The 21095-nt window shown below is 45.2% G+C and overlaps 2 protein-coding genes across 2 annotated transcripts in view; one reads left to right on the forward strand and one right to left on the reverse strand.

The window, feature by feature from the left end:
• Positions 1-12287, reverse strand: part of USH1G (USH1 protein network component sans) — a 162559-nt gene extending 150272 nt beyond the window's left edge. Inside the window, exon 1 of the mRNA XM_081899776.1 lies at positions 12255-12287. The gene's annotated coding sequence lies outside the window, so the exon portion shown is untranslated. The remainder of the gene's footprint in view (positions 1-12254) is intronic.
• The window catches only part of LOC309361593 (uncharacterized protein), a gene marked incomplete at its 5' end in the record, with an annotated part of 28523 nt that overhangs the window by 1125 nt on the left and 6303 nt on the right, over positions 1-21095 (forward strand). Inside the window, 13 exons of the mRNA XM_081896669.1 lie at positions 299-343; positions 434-543; positions 1593-1762; positions 3204-3364; positions 4141-4351; positions 5895-6068; positions 7268-7534; positions 15080-15208; positions 15378-15538; positions 15737-15781; positions 17013-17122; positions 19496-19665; positions 20730-20890. Coding sequence (XP_081752795.1) covers positions 299-343; positions 434-543; positions 1593-1762; positions 3204-3364; positions 4141-4351; positions 5895-6068; positions 7268-7534; positions 15080-15208; positions 15378-15538; positions 15737-15781; positions 17013-17122; positions 19496-19665; positions 20730-20890 — 1914 coding nt within the window. The remainder of the gene's footprint in view (positions 1-298; positions 344-433; positions 544-1592; positions 1763-3203; positions 3365-4140; positions 4352-5894; positions 6069-7267; positions 7535-15079; positions 15209-15377; positions 15539-15736; positions 15782-17012; positions 17123-19495; positions 19666-20729; positions 20891-21095) is intronic.

Below are 21095 nucleotides of genomic sequence, written 5' to 3' on the forward strand. Positions count from 1 at the left end.
ATACTGGGGAGGGGGCAAAGAAAGGGAAGGGAGGTTGGATGTGGGGTGTTGCCTTACAATTGCAAACTGTTGGGGGGAACTGCAGAACAGTTGCTTACTGGATTCATAGCTTCAATTCTAGCTGTGTGTGACAGGCAGGGGCACCAGCCAGTTAGGGACAGGTGGATTTTTAAAGAGGGACATCCATCTCCCACCCACCCACCTTCCAGTTGTACGACCAGTATATCTGTCTCTGTGTTAATTCTCTAGGACAGGAGGAAAATAATGTGTTAATCTTGTCCCTTTTTGTTCCTTGCAGCAAGAAAAATTGCAGGTGGTCACATTCTATTTCTGGATGTATGTGGTGAGGGCCTCTTTCTTCTCTGTAAATAGCAAACAGATCCATGATTTTATTTTATTTTATTGTAAGTAATATATTTTTTCTTTTCTCTAGTTCTGGGACAATGAATTTGTCTCATGGAATCCCTTGGATTTCTGTAACATTACGAATATCACTTTGCCTGTGAACCTTTTTTGGACCCCAGACCTCTATATAGATGAACGGTAATGCTGCTTTTATCCTATGGTGAATGTGTTTCCAAACTGCATTTTCAGGGCAAATTCACAGGGTTGCTTTTGGTGCAGCCATGTACTGAAACCACTTTACCATATCTATTCCAAGGCATTGAGAAGGCTGCCTGCCATGATAGCCAGAGGTTTAACAGCACTGGGCTGGGGGCTGAGCACAAATGCAGACACCATTGCCAGGGCTAAGGCAAGAACCTGTGAATTTTGCGTTGTTTGACGGAGTTCAGGTTGCCTCACGTATTCTTGGCACAGAGTTTGCTCTAAGGGCTCGTCCACATTCTGCTTGTTCTTCACCCCCAGTTTCCCGCTGATGAGATGGAAAAAAAATAGAAAATTGTGCAAGTTTTGATTCATTATTTGTTTGTTATAAGTATTTTATATCATTATTCAGTTATATTTTATGTTTTATTATTGTCATGAAGTCAATATCTACATGTTGACCCTTTAGATCGGGGTGGTCAACCTTTTTGTACCTACTGCCCACTAATGCATCTTTCTTGATGGTAACATTTCCTTACCACCCACCAGTGCTCGATGGAAGGAGGATTCAACTTTTGCCGCAAAACCCCCAACCGCCCATCTAGAATCCTGAAACTAGTGGGCGGTAGGGACCAGGCTGACAATCCCTGCCTTAGTTGGTTGTTCCAACAAATAGTTGGTAGACCATGAGACTCTTAATCTCAGGGTTGTGGGTTTGAGCCCCACATTGAGCAAACAGATTCCTGCATTGCAGGGGGTTGGACTAGATCAGCCTTTCTCAGCTGTGGGTCCCCAGATGTTGTTGAACTACAACTCCCATCACCCCTAGCTAGCAAGGCCAGAGCTTAGGGATGATGAGAGTTGTAGTCCAACAACATCTGGGGACCCACAGGTTGAGAACCGCTGGACTAGATGATCCTTGGGGTCTCTTCCAACTTTACAGTTCTATGAATAACAATGAGGCTTCCCATGTAGGGGCCAGACTTAGGGGTTATCTAATCTGTGCAAAATGCAAAGCTTTCCTAATTACAATACACTATCTTTAGGGCAGATGAAGACAAGTTCACACAGAGCCCTTTTGCTTATGTATCGGCCGACGGTTCCATTCAAATGTTTCAAGCCTACCGACTGACTTCATCCTGCAGTCTGGATGTCCATGCGTTTCCTTTCGATCAACAAAAATGCAACATAAGCATAATGTCATCGATACATTCAGGTAAAACCATGTATTTTGTTGAACTGGCACGATAGTTGGCTTCTCTCTCTTCATTTGTACCCTCTTGAATGCACACCCCCAATTTGCACCCCACTCTTATGTTGAACTCCAAACCACCACACTTCACCCCCTTTTCCACCTATCTCGGCAATTATTGTAACCAAGGGCTGCAGCCCAGCTTGTGTGGCTCACCAACCCCACTAAACCCTACGCAGCTTGCCAACTCCCCTCCGTTTACACCTCATCCAACCCCCAATCCCACCACAGCTCTCCCAATGGCCCCAAAGCCCTAACAGCTTGCCCAACCCCCATCCCTTGCACATCACCAACCCGTAACTCCAATGGGGTTGCCAAAAAAGGGAGCATGGTTTCTGCTGTGGAAAGAAACAAGAATGGCTGCGTTTTTAAATGCAGGTGTTTTTTGCACCTCAGAGCAGCAGCATGGGGGTGGGGGTGGCAGGAATGGATGAAGAGGAGATTTTCTCCTGTTTGTTCCACCCCTCCCCAACATTTATGGCAAGGCCGCAGATGTGTTAAGAAGCAAAAAATGCCTACATTTCCAATTGCAGCATGATGACAGCCTTACAACTTTATTATATTGTAAGATAAGATAAGATTGGGTTAAAGGTAAAGGTACCCCTGCCCGTACGGGCCAGTCTTGTCAGACTCTAGGGTTGTGCGCTCATCTCACTCTAGAGGCTGGGAGCCGGCGCCGTCCGCAGATGCAGTCAAGTCCATTACAGTGGTACCTCAGGTTAAGAACCTAATTCATTCCGGAGGTCCGTTCTTAACCTGAAACTGTTCTTAACCTGAGGTACCACTTTAGCTAATGGGGCCTCTCGCTGCTTCCGCCGCGCTGCCACACTGCACAATTTCTGTTCTTATCCTGAACCAAAGTTCTTAATCTGAGGTACTATTTATGGGTTAGCGGAGTCTGTAACCTGAAGTGTCTGTAACCTGAGGTACCACTGTACTTTCAATGGGTCGATGTGAAGTAGGACTAGCATGGGGAACAAGCCATTATTATTTGTTCGCTGTATTTCTTATCCACCCTTCATCAGGAGGTCCCCACTATACACTCCGCTTGTGTTTTTCTGAATGTGCCCTTGTTCCCTGTTTTCTGCATCTTTCTTCACTCTCTCTCCATTATCACTCTTCCCTGCATGTTTGTTCCCCTTGCCAATGGTCAAAGTTGCCTCTCAAAATTAATTCAGAGTTGCTCCCATTGGAGGCTGACCATGTGTGTGCTACTGATACATCACTACCATTTTTGGTGTGATGAAACACCGGGGATTAATTCACACACTGAGCAAACTGTGGGACAAGATGGAACAGTTATGACACAACCTTAAAAGGAAGACCTAATATGGATGTGACTGTGATTTTCTATACTGCCCTGAAGTAACAACCTTCCGTATCATTTCTCTTCTACTGCCTCTAGATAAGGAAATGATAATCGTGAGCAACAAATCTTCCAAGAAGGCGAACCAAGATAGTCGCAAAAATTACTTGACCAGTGGGGAATGGAAGTTTGAGGAGCTGAGGATCATAGAGCACATCATGGAATATGATATAATTAACTTCAGTGCTGTCACTTATGAGGTATTTGGCTTCTAATACATTTAAAAAAACATGGAAACAGAAAAAGATCTCCCCCTATGTAGCTAGTGTTTGTTTTTCATGCTTACGAGTTTTAATCCACACTTATTTTCAGAACTGCTGCTTAGATTTTAGGTAAATTTTAAAAGGGTAGTATGTTATTGGCTCATTTTCATTTCTTAAAAAAGAATGCAAGTGTTCTTTGAAATATGTTGATGATGGACACTTCGATTAAAAACAAAACACGGCTAAACCAACAGGGAACACAATAAATCAGAAGTTCATTTGGGAGGAATGCTTGCCTAAATAGGTATGTCTACAGGAGCCAGTGGAATGCCAACACTGATGGAGGCCTTTTGTATTTCAGCAAGGAGGGAGGTATTCCACAGCCCTGGTGCCATCAAGTTCTGATTATTGAAATTTTGCCTGCCAGGCCATTACAGACAGAGAAACCTTTTGTTTTCCTTCAATGGTAAATCCCTCAGTGGTATGGGGACCTATTTCAGGGTTTCTCCAGCAGCTATTTTGATCCCACTCCAGGTCCTGCCAGGGGCTCCATTGTTTCCTACAATTGTTATTGTTATTAATATTACATTTATATCCCACTTTTCCTTCTGAAACATTTTTGGAAGAGGGAAGACGGTGGTCCCACCCACCAATGGGTTGCTAAGAATAAGGACTATGAATGAATGTATGCTACTAATGAGACTGAAAAGAGAGCTCCATTCTTTGCTGTAATCTTCGTTTTTATTTATTCATTTCCCCCCCTTTTTGGACAGATTTCTATGAAGAGGCGCTCCATTTTGTATGTGTTGGTTCTGATCCTTCCAACTTTAACTCTTTTCTTGCTGGATATGGCTATTTCTTTTGCATCTGCCTCTCCTGGAGAAAAGATTGCCTTCAAAATGACACTGATCCTTCAAATCTCATTTTTGTCAATGATTCTTAATGATATGCTACCCGCAACATCGGATAATCCACCAGTCATAGGTAAACCACCTTTTATGCATGTCTTATTTCAGCGCCGGCAGCCTTTGAACACTTAGGGTCTGTCAAATAGTTTTGATTGCTTTCATTGGACTAATTCACATTGTGGTTTAGTTAGTGAGCAGGTCCCTGGGTCAGTAACTAACTTTTAGTTGGAGGTACATTTTGTGAATCATCATTATCTTGCACGGTACAAAAATAGAATAACAATACCACCTTAGCAATTTGTTTAGCACTTTAATATAGTCAAAGCACTTCAAATATATTATCTTTCAAATCGTATAGCAACCCTGTAAGGTCGGTCAGTATTATTATCCCTATCTTCCAGCTTGAAGGTGAATTATTATTATTATTTTATTATGTATTACATTTGTATGCCTCCCTTTACCTGTAGATCCCAAGGCAGTTCACAAAATAAATCACAATATACGGTATATATTTTTTTAAAGAAGAAAATACATAATAAAAACAAAAACAACCCAATAGTATCCCATCCCACAACACATTTTAAAAGGGCGAAAGAAATAAAAATATTGTCCAGTAGCACCTTAGAGACCAACTAAGTTTGTTCCGGGTATAAGCTTTTGTGTGCATGCACACTTCTTCAGATACACTGAAACAGAAGTCACCAGACCTTTATATATAATGGGAGAGTGGGGTGTGATTCCTCTCAGAAGGGTAGTAGGAGATGGGTGATTGACTCAATGGGTATGGTAAAACTGTTGATGACTTTTAATGACTGCAATTAATCCTACAAGAAAAAGCAAGGGATAGTATACAGATGACCAAAAATAGCTATAGCATATGTAATGAGACAAGAATCCACTATCTCTATTCAGACTAGTTCTCTCCATAGTTTTCAATTTAGACCAACACGGCTACCTACCTGAATTTTAAAAGGGTATTAGACGTCAATCAGCCAAAGGCCTGGTTGAAGAGGAATGGTCTACCTGGTGCTTAAAGGTGTATAATGAAGGTGCCTGGCATGCTCTGGTCCATGGGGTCAGGAAGAGTCAGACACGACTAAATGACTAAACAACAAATGAAGGTGTCAGGTGAACCTCCCTGGGGAGAGCATTCCACAAACAGGGAGCCACTGCAGAAAAGGCCTGTTTTCTCATGTTGCTGCCCTCCAGACCTTCCTTCTTCCTAGGAGGGAGAGAAGGGGTTGGGAAGGGAAGGGAAGGAGCTTGACGCAGTGCAAGTACACTAGCAGGAGTGCCAGACAGGCTCTGCTGATGCACTCACCCCAGACTGCCCCTCTCTGTTGTCTCCTCTCTCTCCCTGACAGTAACTGGTAAGTGATGTCACGGTTGGAATGCGAAAGAGGCAGCTCCACCACACTAGGCCACTTCTGAATTCAAGGACACATTCTAGCCAAGCAGACACTCAAGGAGAGCAAAGGGCAAGCCTATTGATAAGGACTTGGCCCACTGAGAGTTTTAAGCACTGGAAGAGTCCTTGGGTTCCCCATTCCCACATTAAAGAAAAGACCTCTGAGGGGTGCTAGCTTTTCACCACCCGTGTTTCTTCTTCTTCAATGCAGCCGCTTTTTTCACTGGGATGTTTGTATTTCTGGTCCTTGGTATCTTGGAGAATGCTTTCGTACTCTATCTCAGAGAGAAGAGACCAAAGTTGCCATCCTTCAAGGGGAATAAACTCATGAATAGAATCCTGAGCAAGAAGAAAGAGGAATGCGAGAGCCCAGTGACCCATTTAGGTAAGCGTTTTCCAAAATGTCAACAATTTACCGTAAGGAGGTGGGGCACCTATAAAGCCCAAGAAGGGTGTAGATATCAAGCACCATCATCCATTACTATAAGAAATCTTTTTGCACAAGGGTATGTGCAGGATTTGAGTACAGTGGTACCTTGGGTTACAGATGCTTCAGGTTACAGACGCTTCAGGTTACAGACTCCGCTAACCCAGAAATAGTGCCTTGGGTTAAGAACTTTGCTTCAGGATGAGAACAGAAATCGCGCAGCGGCAGCGGGAGGCCCCATTAGCTAAAGTGGTACCTCAGGTTAAGAACAGTTCCAGGTTAAGAACAGACCTCCAGAACGAATTAAGTTCTTAACCCGAGGTACCACTGTATACACTCTTAAAAAGAAAAACAAATAATTGAGATGCACCCACTGGAGAGCTGGAATTTGTTTACTGATTGATTTATTAAACAGATTTAGAATAAACAGATTTAGAATAAATTCATCAAGTAGTGTACATCTCCCACCAGAATGTGCAGTTGGAACAAGCTTGTATTCTTTTCTGAGTAATGTGTGAAATGGACCTGAGGCGTCAGGCTGTCAGCATAGCTCAAATAAGTAAGTGTGGAAGGAAGCAATCCATATTAATCTAAGGTCTGGTCAATTTCACAAGTTTCATTCATTCTGTTAAGCCACAGATGTGTCACATCTGATCCCTTCCATGCAATATAGAAAGTGGAAATAAGCTTAAATCAGATACAAGCTCTTCTTCATTCATTACGTACAGGAAAGTATTAATATTGCTCTTAGAGCCATTTAACCTGCATATCTTAAGGCTGAGACACTTATCTGGGAGAACATTCAACTACGGTAAACTTGATGGTGGAACTTAGCTCTCAGTAGGCATGCATAGAATTGCACTGCAAGAGCCTTCTTGGTTTGCATGGTCTTCTCCAGCACTTTGAGTCTTGCAAGGAAAACCCAGGCCCTGTCTGGAATCAAATAACTGGCATTTGTTTTAATGAAGGTGAAGGTATGTTGCTTCACATTGCGTTATAACAGATGCAAAACGTCCAACACGGCTTCCAGTGAACCATATGCCAGAATTTGGAATCAAAGAAGCAGTTCTTTAACTCTCCATTCCTTTATTCTCAAACAATGTCTGTTCCCAAACATAACAGATTAACATATATCCTCCTCATTTTCATCTGTACAGGAGACAGGTGCCCCAAAGAGAACCAGCCGGCAGATGGATTTCCCTTGCCAGCAAAAGACAGTGAAGATGACAGCTTGGTGTTTCTGAAACATCTGAATATGGAACTGCAACAGATCAAGAAACATCTCTCTCTAGAAGAACGCCAGGATGACCCTGGATCAGTCGCGTGGGATAAAACAATGGCCCTTGTGGAGAGAGGGCTTTATTACACCCGCCTGATTTTATCTGTCATCTTTTTAGCTGTTATTATCATACAGTGGACACGCTGAATTACAGATTATTGGCCTTTGTGGTGGAACAAGGAGCATGGCATTTTTGTAGACTAGATCACATAATCGATGCATGTGATACAATTGCACTACATTACCACCAGTTAAGTTGTATATGGTCAGGAAATGCCGTGGGACAGAATGTCTAATGCTGTTGGATATTAAATTACTAATGTCAAAGCAAATCATTCTTGGAAATATGTGAAAACAGGACAAAATTTGCCACTTAGCTGAGCCTTGCAAAACCAATTATTCTGAAGTACTGGTTTTCCAAGTCTTCACTGGGTGGCATGTTTTCTGACCTGGCATCAATGCATGCCATCCTTGGGCAGTTGCCAGGGTTTCAAGGGGGTTCATCAACTTGAAAAGGGTGTCTTTGTCCAGGAATAAATTACCTACAATGCTCCAGAGCAACAGAGGCATTGTGGGAACTTGAAATGGCAACAGCCGGAGCCAGTTGCCTAGCGCTGCCATCAGGTAATCCAGGAAAAGAACAAGAAGGGCTAAATTTTGTCAGGGATATCATCTCCAGGCCTATGTTGGGAGAAGCAGCAACAGGCAAAATCCTTCCTTCTGTGCAACTAGTAAAGGCTCAGAAGCTCCATGAGCTCTATTGTATTTGACAACTCCAGGAAAACAAAGTAAGCATGTGTGGAATTAGTCTAATTTATACATCTAGTTATGATCAGCAATATGAGTTTAAAGAGCAATATCAGTTTGGGCATGAGCAATTTAACTTGGCCAAATAAGAAACCGGGAGCGTTGTTCGCTTCACTTTCTGTGCACTGCTGCCAAAAATCTTATAACTGCATGAAATGAGTGATGCATAATAAAGAAGTGAATTGACAATATTGTTGCTTCATCTTGCCAGTAAGAAGATCCCTGGTGAATCAGGCCAAAGGCCCATCTAGTCCAGCATCCTGTTCTCGCAGTGAGATGCAGCATGCCTTGTGTTTATGGTTGTCCCTGAGGAGGACATTTTTGTTGATATGTAGCTGGGAGGTGCATATAGCAGCCTGAAGTCTCAGGAGCATCATCTTGTTGCTGTTGGTATTCATCTCTCTCCCAAGAGAGAGAGAGAGAGAGAGACAATGGAGTTTCCCTCGGGGGTGGTCAAATCGCTGTGTTAGGAGCACCAAAGCGACCTCCCTGGTGCACAAGCCTGCGCATTATGTATGGGGGTACTGGGCTGCCCAGATGACAAAGACCCCCCCTCTCAGTCTTGCTGATGTGGTCGAAAGGAAAGCAGAGCAATACCTACCTGCCCGCAAAATGTCTCGCCAGAGTGGTGCATGCTCTAGTTATCTCCCACTTAGACTACTGCAATGCGCTCTACATGGGACTACCTTTGAAGGTGACCCGAAACTACAACTAATCCAGAATGTGGCAGCTAGACTGGTGACTGGGGGCAGCCGCCGAGACCACATAACACCGGTCTTGAAAGACCTACATTGGCTCCCAGTATATTTCCGAGCACAATTCAAAGTGTTGGTGTTGACCTTTAAAGCCTTAAATGGCCTTGGCCCAGTATACCTGAAGGAGCATCTCCACCCCCATCGTTCTGCCCGGATGCTGAGGTCCAGCGCCAAGGGCCTTCTGGTGGTTCCCTCACTGCGAGAAGCAAACCTACAGGGAACCAGGCAGAGGGCCTTCTCGGTAGTAGCGCCTGCCCTGTGGAACGCCCTCCCATCAAATGTCAAAGAGATAAACAACTACCTGACATTTAGAAGACATCTGAAGTTAGCCCTGTTCAGGGAAGTTTTTAATGTGTGACATTTTAATGTATTTTTAATCTTTGTTGGAAGCCACCCAGAGTGGCTGGGGAAACTCAGCCAGATGGGTGGGGTACAAATAATAAATTATTATTATTATTATTATTATTATTATTATTATGAGTTTGGATTTGATATCCCGCTTTATCACTACCCTAAGGAGGATCAGAGTCTTCCTTCTCCTGGATGGGTCCCTTTCCCAGGTTGATGAGCCCCACCTGCTCCTCACTTCCCTCTGCAGCACCTGCAGAAATCACCTTCTTTACCATTGGAACCACTAGCAGTCTTGCCTGCTCAATCAGCCAGAGCCTGTCTTCACATGCAGGGGAAGTCCCTAACTCAACAAGGGTTTGAGACCCATTGGCTACCCCAGTGGGGGAAGAAGCCTCTTGGGCACCTGGGGCGGGGCGCCCAGGGGCAGGGTGAACTGCCCATAGGGGTGGGGGATGCAGCACGGCATGGCGTGGCACCCATAGGGATGGGCAGAGGCGGAGCTAGTGGCGGCAGCGCACATCCCAGAGGGGTGTGCCAGCGGCAAAGAGCTGCATGGGGGGGGCACCTCCCAAGGCGATGTCACGCCCCCTCAGGGATGACACTTGGGGCAGACCACCCCCACTGCCCCCACCCTGCTCCGCCTCTGCGGTTACCCTCACCTGGTTTAGCCAGCCAGTTGAAGCCATTCCCAGGATGTGCCTGCTGTTACATGCTGACAGCTTCTAGGAGCCACAAGTGAGAACTGGGTGCAGGGTGGAGACCAAAAGTGGACAAACAGAACGAGCACAATGCGTCCCCCCACCAGAGGTACTGCCCCTCCCCTAGCACCTCATACACCCCGAGCATCATCTACATCTCCTTTTAACAAGATCTCTGCATTTTTTAAATTACTCGGTATAGTTATATTTACCCAGAACTCACTCCTCTTCACCACAAGCTATAAAACACTGAATCTCTCACACATTATCTGTTGCTTGTGACTGAATGCAGTAATCAGCAGTCGAGTTTGCTAGCTAAACCAAAGGATACTTGCGCCGAGCGTGAGTAACAGAAACGGGGGTTACGTTCCGGGGATTGCGTCTAAAGCCAAAATCGTGGGTGAGGTTGCCAAAGTCTTTTTCTTCCAAGATGCCCACCCACCTTCCGCCCCTTTTAAATTAATTTACCTATTTCGCAGCATACATAAAGCTGAATGCACACAGATAAAATGTCCGTAAATTGCAGGCTAACTGTACTTCAGGCAGTTTTGGTGCAGCTGCTGTGGCTCATATTTCTTGTTTGTTTGCTGCGCTAGACTGCTGCAGCAAAACCAACAAAGAATGTGTTCTGGTAAGACTGAGGACCCCTCCAGATGGCCTGTTTAATAAATGGTCATTTATCCTGAGTTGCTTGCACACACCTTAAGGAGAGATTAGACTGTGCCCAGGCTTTACTGAGCATTTATTCTGACTGATTTGCATGGAGGTGATATGGCATTCATGCTTTCTTGCTTGTTTGTTGTATGTTTTCCTCATAGCCATTTGTTCATCAACACATTTCAGCATATTTCCCTTTCCTAAACGCAGGAAGTATTGTTGTTTTTTTAAGTGGATTTGTTGTCCTCGGGCAATGGAGTGTGTTTTAAGCCACTTTAACTTCTGAAAGGCTTTCTGAAACTCAGTCCACCAGAATGCCCCCCCTCCTGAATTTATTCTCTTCCTTTACCTGCTGTGTTTATTATAAGTACAGTGGTACCTCGGGTTAAGAACTTAATTCATTCTGGAGGTCCGAAACTGTTCTTAACCTGAGGTACCACTTTAGCTAATGGAGCCTCCCACTGCCACCGCACAATTTCTGTTCTCATCCTGAAGCAAAGTTCTTAACCCGAGGTACTATTTCTGGGTTAGTGGAGTCTGTAACCTGAAGTGTCTGTAACCCGAGGTACCACTGTACATTGCAAAAATGTACAAGACACATGGAGAGGATGAGCCTTCACAGCATTATATCTCCAGTCCAGAGTGTCTGTCCTCGCTTCTCTCATAGCTTCAGCCGGCTTGAGTTCAGAACAGGCAGGCATATATTCCCCAGCCTCTCCAGTCAGCAGCTAAGATGGATCTGCCTTTCTTCCCCTCTGCTCCTTGCGAAACAACACTCTTTCCCTGTCACCTCACACACATCCTATCACCTTGCCAGCCTGCCCATTCTCTTGTCTCTGTCCACTCCTCAGAGCTGGGGGAAAGGACAAGTTCTTTTGCATTGCCAGTGGCCTGATATTGTTTCCCAAGGGCTCTGCACTTAACTAGCCTGACACAGTCCCGCTGCTAGCATTTTCCCTCCCTGTCTTCTGACATTCGTTAATTTCTCAGAGGTTCCTCTCCTCCCCTCAGAAAATAACCTATAACATCGTGAACTGTTATAACGTCATGAGAACACAGATCAAAAACACAGCACTGGAAACCCAGTAAACACCAGAGCACCAGGCCCACCACACATAACATGACGTCACATGCATATGATATCACATACATGCGACACCATACCGCAGCACCAGCGCACCGGGCACCTCAGAGGGTCATGCCGGAGTGCAGAAGTTTCAGTCCTTCAGCGCAACCCTGCTGACAAACTCAGCACCCCTTGGATCTTCATGATACAGTGGTACCTCAGGTTAAGAACTTAATTCGTTCTGGAGGTCCATTCTTAACCTGAAACTGTTCTTAACCTGAGGTACCACTTTAGCTAATGGGGCCTCCTGCTGCCGCTGCACCGCCGGAGCACGATTTCTGTTCTCATCCTGAAGCAAAGTTCTTAACCCGAGGTACTATTTCTGGGTTAGTTGAGTCTGTAACCTCAAGCATATGTAACCTGAAGCATATGTAACCTGATGTACCACTGTAGTTCTGGAGGTCCGTTCTTAACCTGAAACTGTTCTTAACCTGAGGTACCACTTTAACTAATGGGGCCTCCCACTGCAACCTGAAGCGTCTGTAACCTGAGGTACCACTGTACATGCAACTGGAGAAGGCTGATGGTCAAGAAGGCCAACCATTGACAAGAAGCCGAGGAGCCCGACTCCACACTTGCCCTCTTCCACCCACTGGTGGAGGAAGAGAGGGGAGAGGGGATGGCACACACACACACATACACCCTGTGCTGAGCGCCATGCCCCCACAGGCGATGTGCCACGCTCCCGCCTGCTCTCCACCCCCGGTGGAACCTCTGCCACTGCTTCCAGCCACTCAGCATTCAGGGGCCTGGCCCCTTGCCCCCAGATACTGAGGGGCCAAAAACCCCTCAGCCCCCTGCGGTTGGTGCATCTGGTGAGTATGGTATGAGAATACCACTGGAAAAGGCAAGGAAGCAGCTTGCAAATTCCATGTAATTGGACAGGGTGTAACCAAATGAACTTCTCTGATTCCTTCAAATTGAGGCCACTGCTTTGAAGCAATTAACATTAAGTAACCCATCACAGACATCTGTCCAGTACAGCATTTTGGCTATGTTCCTTCTTCTCCATTATCTGCCACCCAGAAAGCCCCAGGGATCCATTTTCAATATGCATATGAAATGTGCAGTTGTGTTTCAATAACCGCAGCGTCAGAAGAGAGCTTCAACTTTCCATTAAGGAGATGGGTCCTTGCCACTGCCTTCAGTTGTTGGCTTTTTCCTAATCATCCCCCACCCCCACCCACCCCAAGTTTAGTTTTATTGGAAAGTGAACCAATAAAAATAGGTGGAGCAGAAAGGGCAGAAGCTGCTGGCCTTACAGATCACTCTTCTTTCCCTGAAATGAAACAGTTGGTTGAGAATGAGGACACAGGACTTAGGGTGCTTCCAGACTGTCACTCTTTTTCCAGTGGGGGGGTCAATCACATACGGGGAAATTCAGGTTGTGCACTTAAAAATACAATAAGATCCTGAAAGATCAGGCCAATTGCCCATCTGATAGCATTCTGTTCTCACAGGGGCCAGCCAGGCGCCTGTAGAAAAATTGCAAGTATAATAATAATAATAATAATAATAATAACAACAACAACAACAATATGAGCACAAGAGCACTCTCCCCTCCTGTGGTTTCAAACAACTGGTATTCAGAAACATTACAGCCTCCGGGATGTATATGGTGTTAGGAGGGTGGTACCTCTGTTGGGGACATGTTGTGTGCCTTCTGGGGTAGTTTGGCTACCTTTGGTCACCACCCTGAACTCAGCTCTCACCTGCGGCTCCTAGAAGCTGTCAGCATGTGACATCCCAGAAATGGCTTCAACTGGTTGGCTAAACCATGTGAGGGTAGCCAGTGGGTCTCAAACTCATTGGTGAGTTAGCGACTTCCCCTGCATGTGAAAATATACTCCGGTGAGTTGAGCAGACAAGACCAAGAATGGTTCCATTGGTCAAGAAGGCGGTTTCTGCATGTGCTGTAGGGGGAAGTGAGGGGTGGATGAGGCTCATCAACCTGGAAAGGCAGCCCATCTAGGAGTAGGAAAACTCTGATCCCAAAGCTCCACTGCTTTGCTCATTCAAGAGAAAGGCTTCGAAAGTAAACCTTGAGGGAAAATCTGAAAATCTGTTGGGACTTGGGGAGAAGAGAAGGCTAAAGAGTAAACCCTACACAAATCTGGAGTGGAGTCCCTAAGGCGGTTGGATGGCGCATTGTAAACCTCCTTCCAGCAACTCCTGCAGCCAAGCTGGTGCCAAACATATTGATCTGCTTTCCTTTGGACCACATCAGTGAGGCTGAGAGTGGGGTCGTGTCATCTGGGCAGCCCAGGACTCCCATACACGCTGCCCAGGTTTGTGCACCAGGGAGGCCACTTTGGTGCTGCTAATGCAGTAAAAACAACACAGGAGGCAGCAGTTATGAGTTACCGGTCTCTGCGGCCACAGCAGGCACTGTGATTCTCAAGTGGTTTTACTTCACCCACGAATGTGCACTCCATTACCTCTCAATGGAGTCCAACAACTGCCTCCAACCATGGAGGCAGAGCTTTAGATTGGATTAGATGGTCTTGTACAACAGACACCCCCCCCCTCCAAAAGGCCTGATTTTTTGCAATAAGGATAGGGAACAGGGGAACGTGCTGGAAAGTATGGGATAGAGCTCGCTTTGACGCAGCGTCATCTAACCTCCATGCCAACAGATCAGAATGAACGCTCATTAAACAGCCAACATGGTCTAACCAGCCAGAAAATAGATCAGGGTGAATGCTCAAAAAATAGGATGTTGGGGACCGCCTCAATAATGGAAAACAAGTGGGACCAACAGCCTACATTGCCCTGTGAAATGCTGCTCTTCAGAACTGGAAATAGTACCTCGGGTTAAGAACTTTGCTTCAGGATGAGAACAGAAATCGCACAACGGTGGCACGGAGGCCGCAGGAGGCCCCATTAGCTAAAGTGGTACCTCAGGTTAAGAACAGTTTCAGGTTAAGAACAGACCTCCAGAACGAATTAAGTTCTTAACCCGAGGTACCACTGTATTACATCCAGCGTTCTCTGCTCACTGAACACACTCAGTCCTCATTGGACTGGTGCCTTCCTCTTGGGCATGGGTGGCACACTTCTGGTTCCCTAAGCAATGGCCCTCATAAAAACTTTAGGGAAGTTTTTAACGTTTGATGTTTCATCGTGTTTTCAATATTCTGTTGGGAGCCGCCCAGAGTGACTACCTTGGTGTGAGAAAAGTGTTCTTCCTGTTTACAGGAAATAAAGTATTAATAATTTCAAAGAAGCTCGCTCCCAAGAGGGCTTTCGTGCGAGACTTTGACCAAAGTTTATAGTGTGCACTTCATCCCTGCAAGGTTTAAAATTCATTGATGCCTCCTCATTCGGCTCCTTGCACAGCCTCCGCAGTCTGTTGCCATCTCTCAGGTGCAGAAGAAGAATGTGGAAACCGTTTGTCTGTTGTGCCCTTTTTGTTCTGTTCCCAGGTAAGACTCTCTTTCCTATGATGACGGTCTAAGGGATGGGTTGGTGTCTGAATTAGGAACAGTGATTTTGCTCTCATATGTTGCCATCCATAATAGGCAGTTAGTGAGAAAGGCTGTTCCTGGCTTGAGTGGTGGTTAGGAATAAGAAAACTTTTCATTCCATTTGCAGTAGGAATTGCCTTCACATGGAACTGTTCACATCACAGTGTGGTTGAATATCTGAATATTTCTAACGACAACAAGCTCCTCCTGTATACCAGACCCAAGAAGGACTGGAGAAAACCTTTGACTGTCAAGTTGGATTTTACTCTCGTCTCTATCCTGGCAGTGGTAAGACGCCAAAATCTCCGGCGAGCTTCACACTTCAAACAAGCGAGGAGGAGGGAATTTTATAATTTGGGGGTGATCCAGACAAAGTGAAGCATTTTTATGTTCCACTGATTTCAAGTTAAAGAGTTAAGCCCGTCTATTTCGGAAGGTGCATCACTGTGGATGGGTTGTGCCCCTTCTGTTTTTGTTTCCTTACAGGTAGAGAAGTTGCAAGTGATTACAACTTACTTCTGGCTGTTTGTGGTAAGGCTCTCCTTTTTTTATCATATTGTACTAGCCCTTGGTTTGTCCAGCTGAGCTTGAATCTTGGTAAGGAAAAAGAATGGGGCTGAGTGCTTCCCCTTTCCAAGAAATGGACCAGTTGCCTGACCTAGAAAGGGTCGCACTCCTTTTGGAGGAGCAATCTTAGGGTGCTCCTGGATCCAATTTTGTTGCTGAAGGCCCAGATGAATATTGTGTCTAGGATAACCTTTTGCCAACTTCAGCTGGTACAGCAGCTATGGCCATTCCTCGACCGAGATAGCTTGACCCATAGCAGACCCATAACTTCACAACTGAATGACTGCAATGCACTCTTTGTGGGGCTCCCCTTATGGTTGGTCTGGAAACTGCAGTTAGTGCAGAACGGTGCAGCACGATTGCTAACAGGAGTGAAATCCTGGACCACATTATATTTCTGCTTCAAGATCTGCAGTAGCCGCCGGATTGCTGATTGGGCCAAATTCAATATTTTACTATGAGTATATAAAGCCATTAAGAATTTGGAAACCATTTACTTGTCAGAGCACCTACATACCTATTTGACCACTTTGATCTGCAGTGCTTGCAGTTACAAATGCTATACCATGTTTGTTCCACATTTGTGAGAAGTCAGTATTTCAATGTGACAGCAAGCACCTTCATTATACTGATTTAAAGGTAAAGGTAAAGGGACCCCTGACCATTAGGTCCAGTCGTGGCCAACTCTGGGGTTGTGACGCTCACCTCGCTTTATTGGCCGAGGGAGCCGGCGTACAGCTTCTGAGTCATGTGGCTAGCATGACTAAGCCGCTTCTGGCGAACCAGAGCAGCGCACGGAAATGCTGTTTACCTGTTTATCTACTTACATTTTGACGTGCTTTCGAACTGCAAGGTTTGCAGGAGCAGGGACTGAGCAATGGAAGCTCACCCCGTCGCGGGGATTCGAACCGACGACCTTCTGATCGGCAAGTCCTAGGCTCTGTGGTTTAACCCACAGTGCCACCCGCGTCCCTTTATACTGATTTAGATGCCTACTAAAACATTTTTATTTCTACAAGCCTATTTGCACATATCTTTTACTTGATTGTTGGGGTTTTTTGATGCTGATCTTCTCTGGCTGTTATTAATAGTCATTGCTTTATGTCCACTGTTCAGAGATTTTATCAATTCTCCTAAATAAGCAGACTGAGATGTTGTACACTAATCTTTTTGCTCACTCAACTCTGTAATGTAGAAATGGAGAAATGACTTTGTGTCATGGAATTCCTCTGACTTCTGTGGCATTACCCATCTCAATCTCCCAGCGGATAAATTCTGGATCCCTGAAATCTCTATAGAAGAACAGTAAGGATCATTTATTCCATTGGCAACTTATTTAAAGCAATGCTTATGTTGATTTCTCCCCTTCCCTCCCAAAAAAGCTTTAGCAGCTCCAACCTTCTGAATACTAAATAAGTGTTGTTTGCAGATGAAATGATGTGGGGAAACACCCACAAATAGTTAGATGAAGTTAGAAAATTTAAAATTCATGCTAGAGAGTAAACAAATGGCTATATTGGTGGTAGCAATGGTGATAAGTTAATTAGACTTGTTAGTTACTAGTTACCCAAAGGTCTCCAAGTGCAACACATTTGAAAACATTAAAATAAATACATTATATCAGAGATTTTCAACCTTTCTGAGTCCACGGCTCCCTTAACCAACTACATTCTTTCTGTGGCACCCCTGTGGGGCTCAGGAGCCCTGTTACATCACACTTTGCCTGCAGAGCTGGCAGCCCCTCACCCCTTTTCAACCACCCACCCTTGTGGGGTGTTCCTTCAGCCTCTTCTCCCCTCTCCTTGGGAGCCCTCCAGGCAGCTGGTCTCTGAGCTGCCCCCACCCCACCTCAAAGAGAGGTGCCTCCCAGAGACACCATTCACCTGGGGAGCTTGTAGCCAGGGCTGCTGCAACAAACAGCCGTGCAAGCCTTTGGGAGGCAGAGGTGCAAGGGGGCATCAGAGGAGGGAGGGAAGGAAAGAGGGACAGAGGCCAGTGTTGCCCTGCGGCACCCCTGACCATCATTCAAGGCACCCCAGGGCGCCACGACACACTGGTTAAAAATCACTGCATTATACCATAAAAGCAAAACAACCCCCACCGGAAAACTATAGCAACACACTAGTAATGGTGATGTCTTCCCTCTCCCAACTATCTGGGGCATTTGTGGTCTTCAGTCAATTTTGATCCCTGGAGTGTTTGCCTACTTTGATACTTCACATGAGTTTGGTTTAGACAAAGGTAAACACAATTGATTTCAGCCAGACAGAGGTAAGAGGATTTTAATTCTCCTGCTAAAATCGTCAGTGGGGTGTAAACGTACTTAATTCTGCCTGGCCAGCTGCTTCCAGATCTTGAAAAGCTCAGATTCTTTTAAGAGCTGTGGAGAATGTAAGATTCTGTGTGACTTATCCCATCCACTAAAATTAATACCAGCCGTTTGGGTCAGATCTGTAGCTCTGTGTCATTAATTTGTGAGGCGGCATGCATTGTATTCTCTTGCTCTCTGTGCTTCTCCCACCCACCCACCACTGACCTGCTTATGCTTTTGTTGATGAAGAGAAAGGGAGTACCGTATATCGCAAATGAATCTCAGCTGTCATTCTGCACAGTACAAGCGCTGCTCCCTGCACTGAGCCACCTTCATGGGTGACTTGAGCTTGTCGTCTCCCTTTTCAATTCTTGAGGGAGTAGCAGTGTTAAAACTGTTGCCCTTGGACTAATCCATAAGGAAATGGCAGGAGGGAGAGGGAGAAACAGTCAGGCTGCGATTGGCAGGGAGGGAACTTAACCCATTCCTCTTGCGCAGTGTATTTTCAACACAAAAATAACCTCTCTTCAGATTTCAGCCTCAATGCATGACTGTTAGGGGTGCTGCTGACAGGGGGGAAGATTTGGGGGGCGACAGGGGGCCAGGACTCCACCCTGGGACTGTTATGTTGTAGGCAAGAATTACATGCCCTAAGTTTACTATAGAAGTATTTAACTGGAGGTTACTACAAAGACTAGCAAATAGGATGAGATGAGGGAAATACGCCACAGAGAGAGAGAGAGTGTTCCAGAACTGTCTGCCTTAACTTCACATTTTCAGTTCCTTGTTAATACTCTTTATATTACCAGCACCTTATAAATTACTGTGCAACCTACTTGTAATATGCTTTAAATATTCCAGTCTTTAGGATTGAGGGCTCCTCCAGACTGGTGTTTTTTACAGGTGTATTCTGTAACATATTATTAACATAAGAATAGTGCCTCAGCGGTGGATTTCTACACGTCTCTCAGCGTTATTGGTTGTTCTGTGATTTCCCCCCAATGTTATTGCACTATTGCCGTCTGGAGGGGCACTCTTTTGCTATAGCACAACAAAACCAAGACGAAATGAAAAAGGAACATTTAATGGTGCAAAAAGTCGCAGGATTCCAGCGGGAAACCACAGGACATGCACTGATTAGAAATAAAGCAGCCCAGGAACTTTTGCATGTGCAAATAGTATTAAAAACACTATCACATATAACCAACTCAATACCAAATAATCAAAAATGCATAGAAAGAGAAAAAGACATTGGGATGGTGAGGGGTAGGGAAAGCAAACTTCAGCTGCGAAAGGGTTACCTGAACTAAAACAAGTGATTCCAAGCCTGTTGCTTAATCTCTTGGGCCTTAATGGCAATGTTTCAGGGCCAATGAAGAGAAGTCCAGAACCAGCCCATTCCTTCGCGTTTCTTCCAGTGGAGACATGATGCAGCACCAGGCTTTTCACCTGACATCATCTTGCAGTCTGCACATCTTCACCTTTCCTTTTGATAAGCAGGCTTGCAACATAACTGTGCTCTCCCCCATGCATTCAGGTAAGCCGTAAACAGCATATTATTCTCTCGAGTACGCTTGCTGCTTGACATTGGCGCCAACTTGAACAAAATATTGGGGGCGCCCCCACTAGCACAGCCTCCCAAACAAATGTTGCTTCCCCTTGACTCCACCTGTTTTGATTGACAGGCGCAAAAGAAAAGGGGGAGGGGAAAGTAAGACACCACACCAAGGTTGAGGGGAGGGATTTTGTTGCACAGTAGCACCTAATCTGCTTTGACTGCACCACCAGAATGTGCTGGTATGAAAATTGATCCCACCCACAAAATGGCAGAAGTCTGGAAGTGGCCATGGTAGGAGGACGTTTTAGCCCGTAAGGCCACAAGAAGAGTCTTGATGGGTCAGACCAAAGGTCTAACTGGCCCAGAATCCCATTTCCCACAGCATCCAATCAGATGCTGAAGGGAAGCCTGTAAGCATGACATGAGGAAACAGCACTAAGCAACCAGCATGGCTTTTCCTGTCCTCTTTGCAGTTCTATTATACAGTGTTACCTCGGGTTACAGACGCTTCAGGTTTACAGACACCGCTAACAGAAATAGTACCTCGGGTTAAGAACTTTGCTTCAGGATGAGAGCCGAAATCATGTGGTGGCGGCACGGCGGCAGCAGGCAGCCCCATTAGCTAAAATGGTGCCTCAGGTTAAGAACAGTTTCAGGTTAAGAACAGACCTCTAGAATGAATTAAGTTCTTAACCCGAGGTACCACTGTACAACACACACACACACACACACACTGCTGTTAGCAACCAAGGAAAGCATATAAGTCATTGGAGTTTTTTAGGCACCTGCAGCATCTCCTGCCAAAATAAGAGGGAAATGTAATTTACCACATATAGTACCAGAAAATAGGAACTGTCCCTGGTAAATATGAAGAGTTGGCAAATATGAGTTAGCATTGCTGAATTATTACTATATCGCACAAAGCATTTTAAGAGTTTAGGTCTCCTTTGTTTGGATGGTGGAGTGGGGAGGTTATGTAGAGGCTACAAGGAAAACAGAACCCCATCTTAAGCTGCTGTCCCTTTGTTTTTCTCTCGCTCCAGATAAGGAAGTGAAAATGTCGGACAAAACGTTTTCCACTAAATTGGATGCCAAAGATCGCAACCTATACTTAACCAATGGGGAGTGGAAGTACAACAACATCATTGTTTCCCGTGATACCATGACTGGTCTTGAGATGAACTATAGTACGGTGACTTACCAGGTATATAAGACTGATGAGTTGCTCATCAGGGCTTTGACTTCCATTGTTTAACAGGAAACATTCTGCAGATTGCATTGTTTCAATGAAATTTTGTTGTCGCTACGGAGGATTCTTCTTCAAGAAATACCGTTAAGTCACTGGTGGTCACAACGTGTGGCATAAGAGCCCAGAAACAGAATACTGATCACCTCGGGGACTCACTGTC

The sequence above is a fragment of the Podarcis melisellensis genome, assembly GCF_964234715.1.
Source record: "Podarcis melisellensis genome assembly, chromosome: 2".
Classification (NCBI taxonomy): domain Eukaryota; kingdom Metazoa; phylum Chordata; class Lepidosauria; order Squamata; family Lacertidae; genus Podarcis; species Podarcis melisellensis.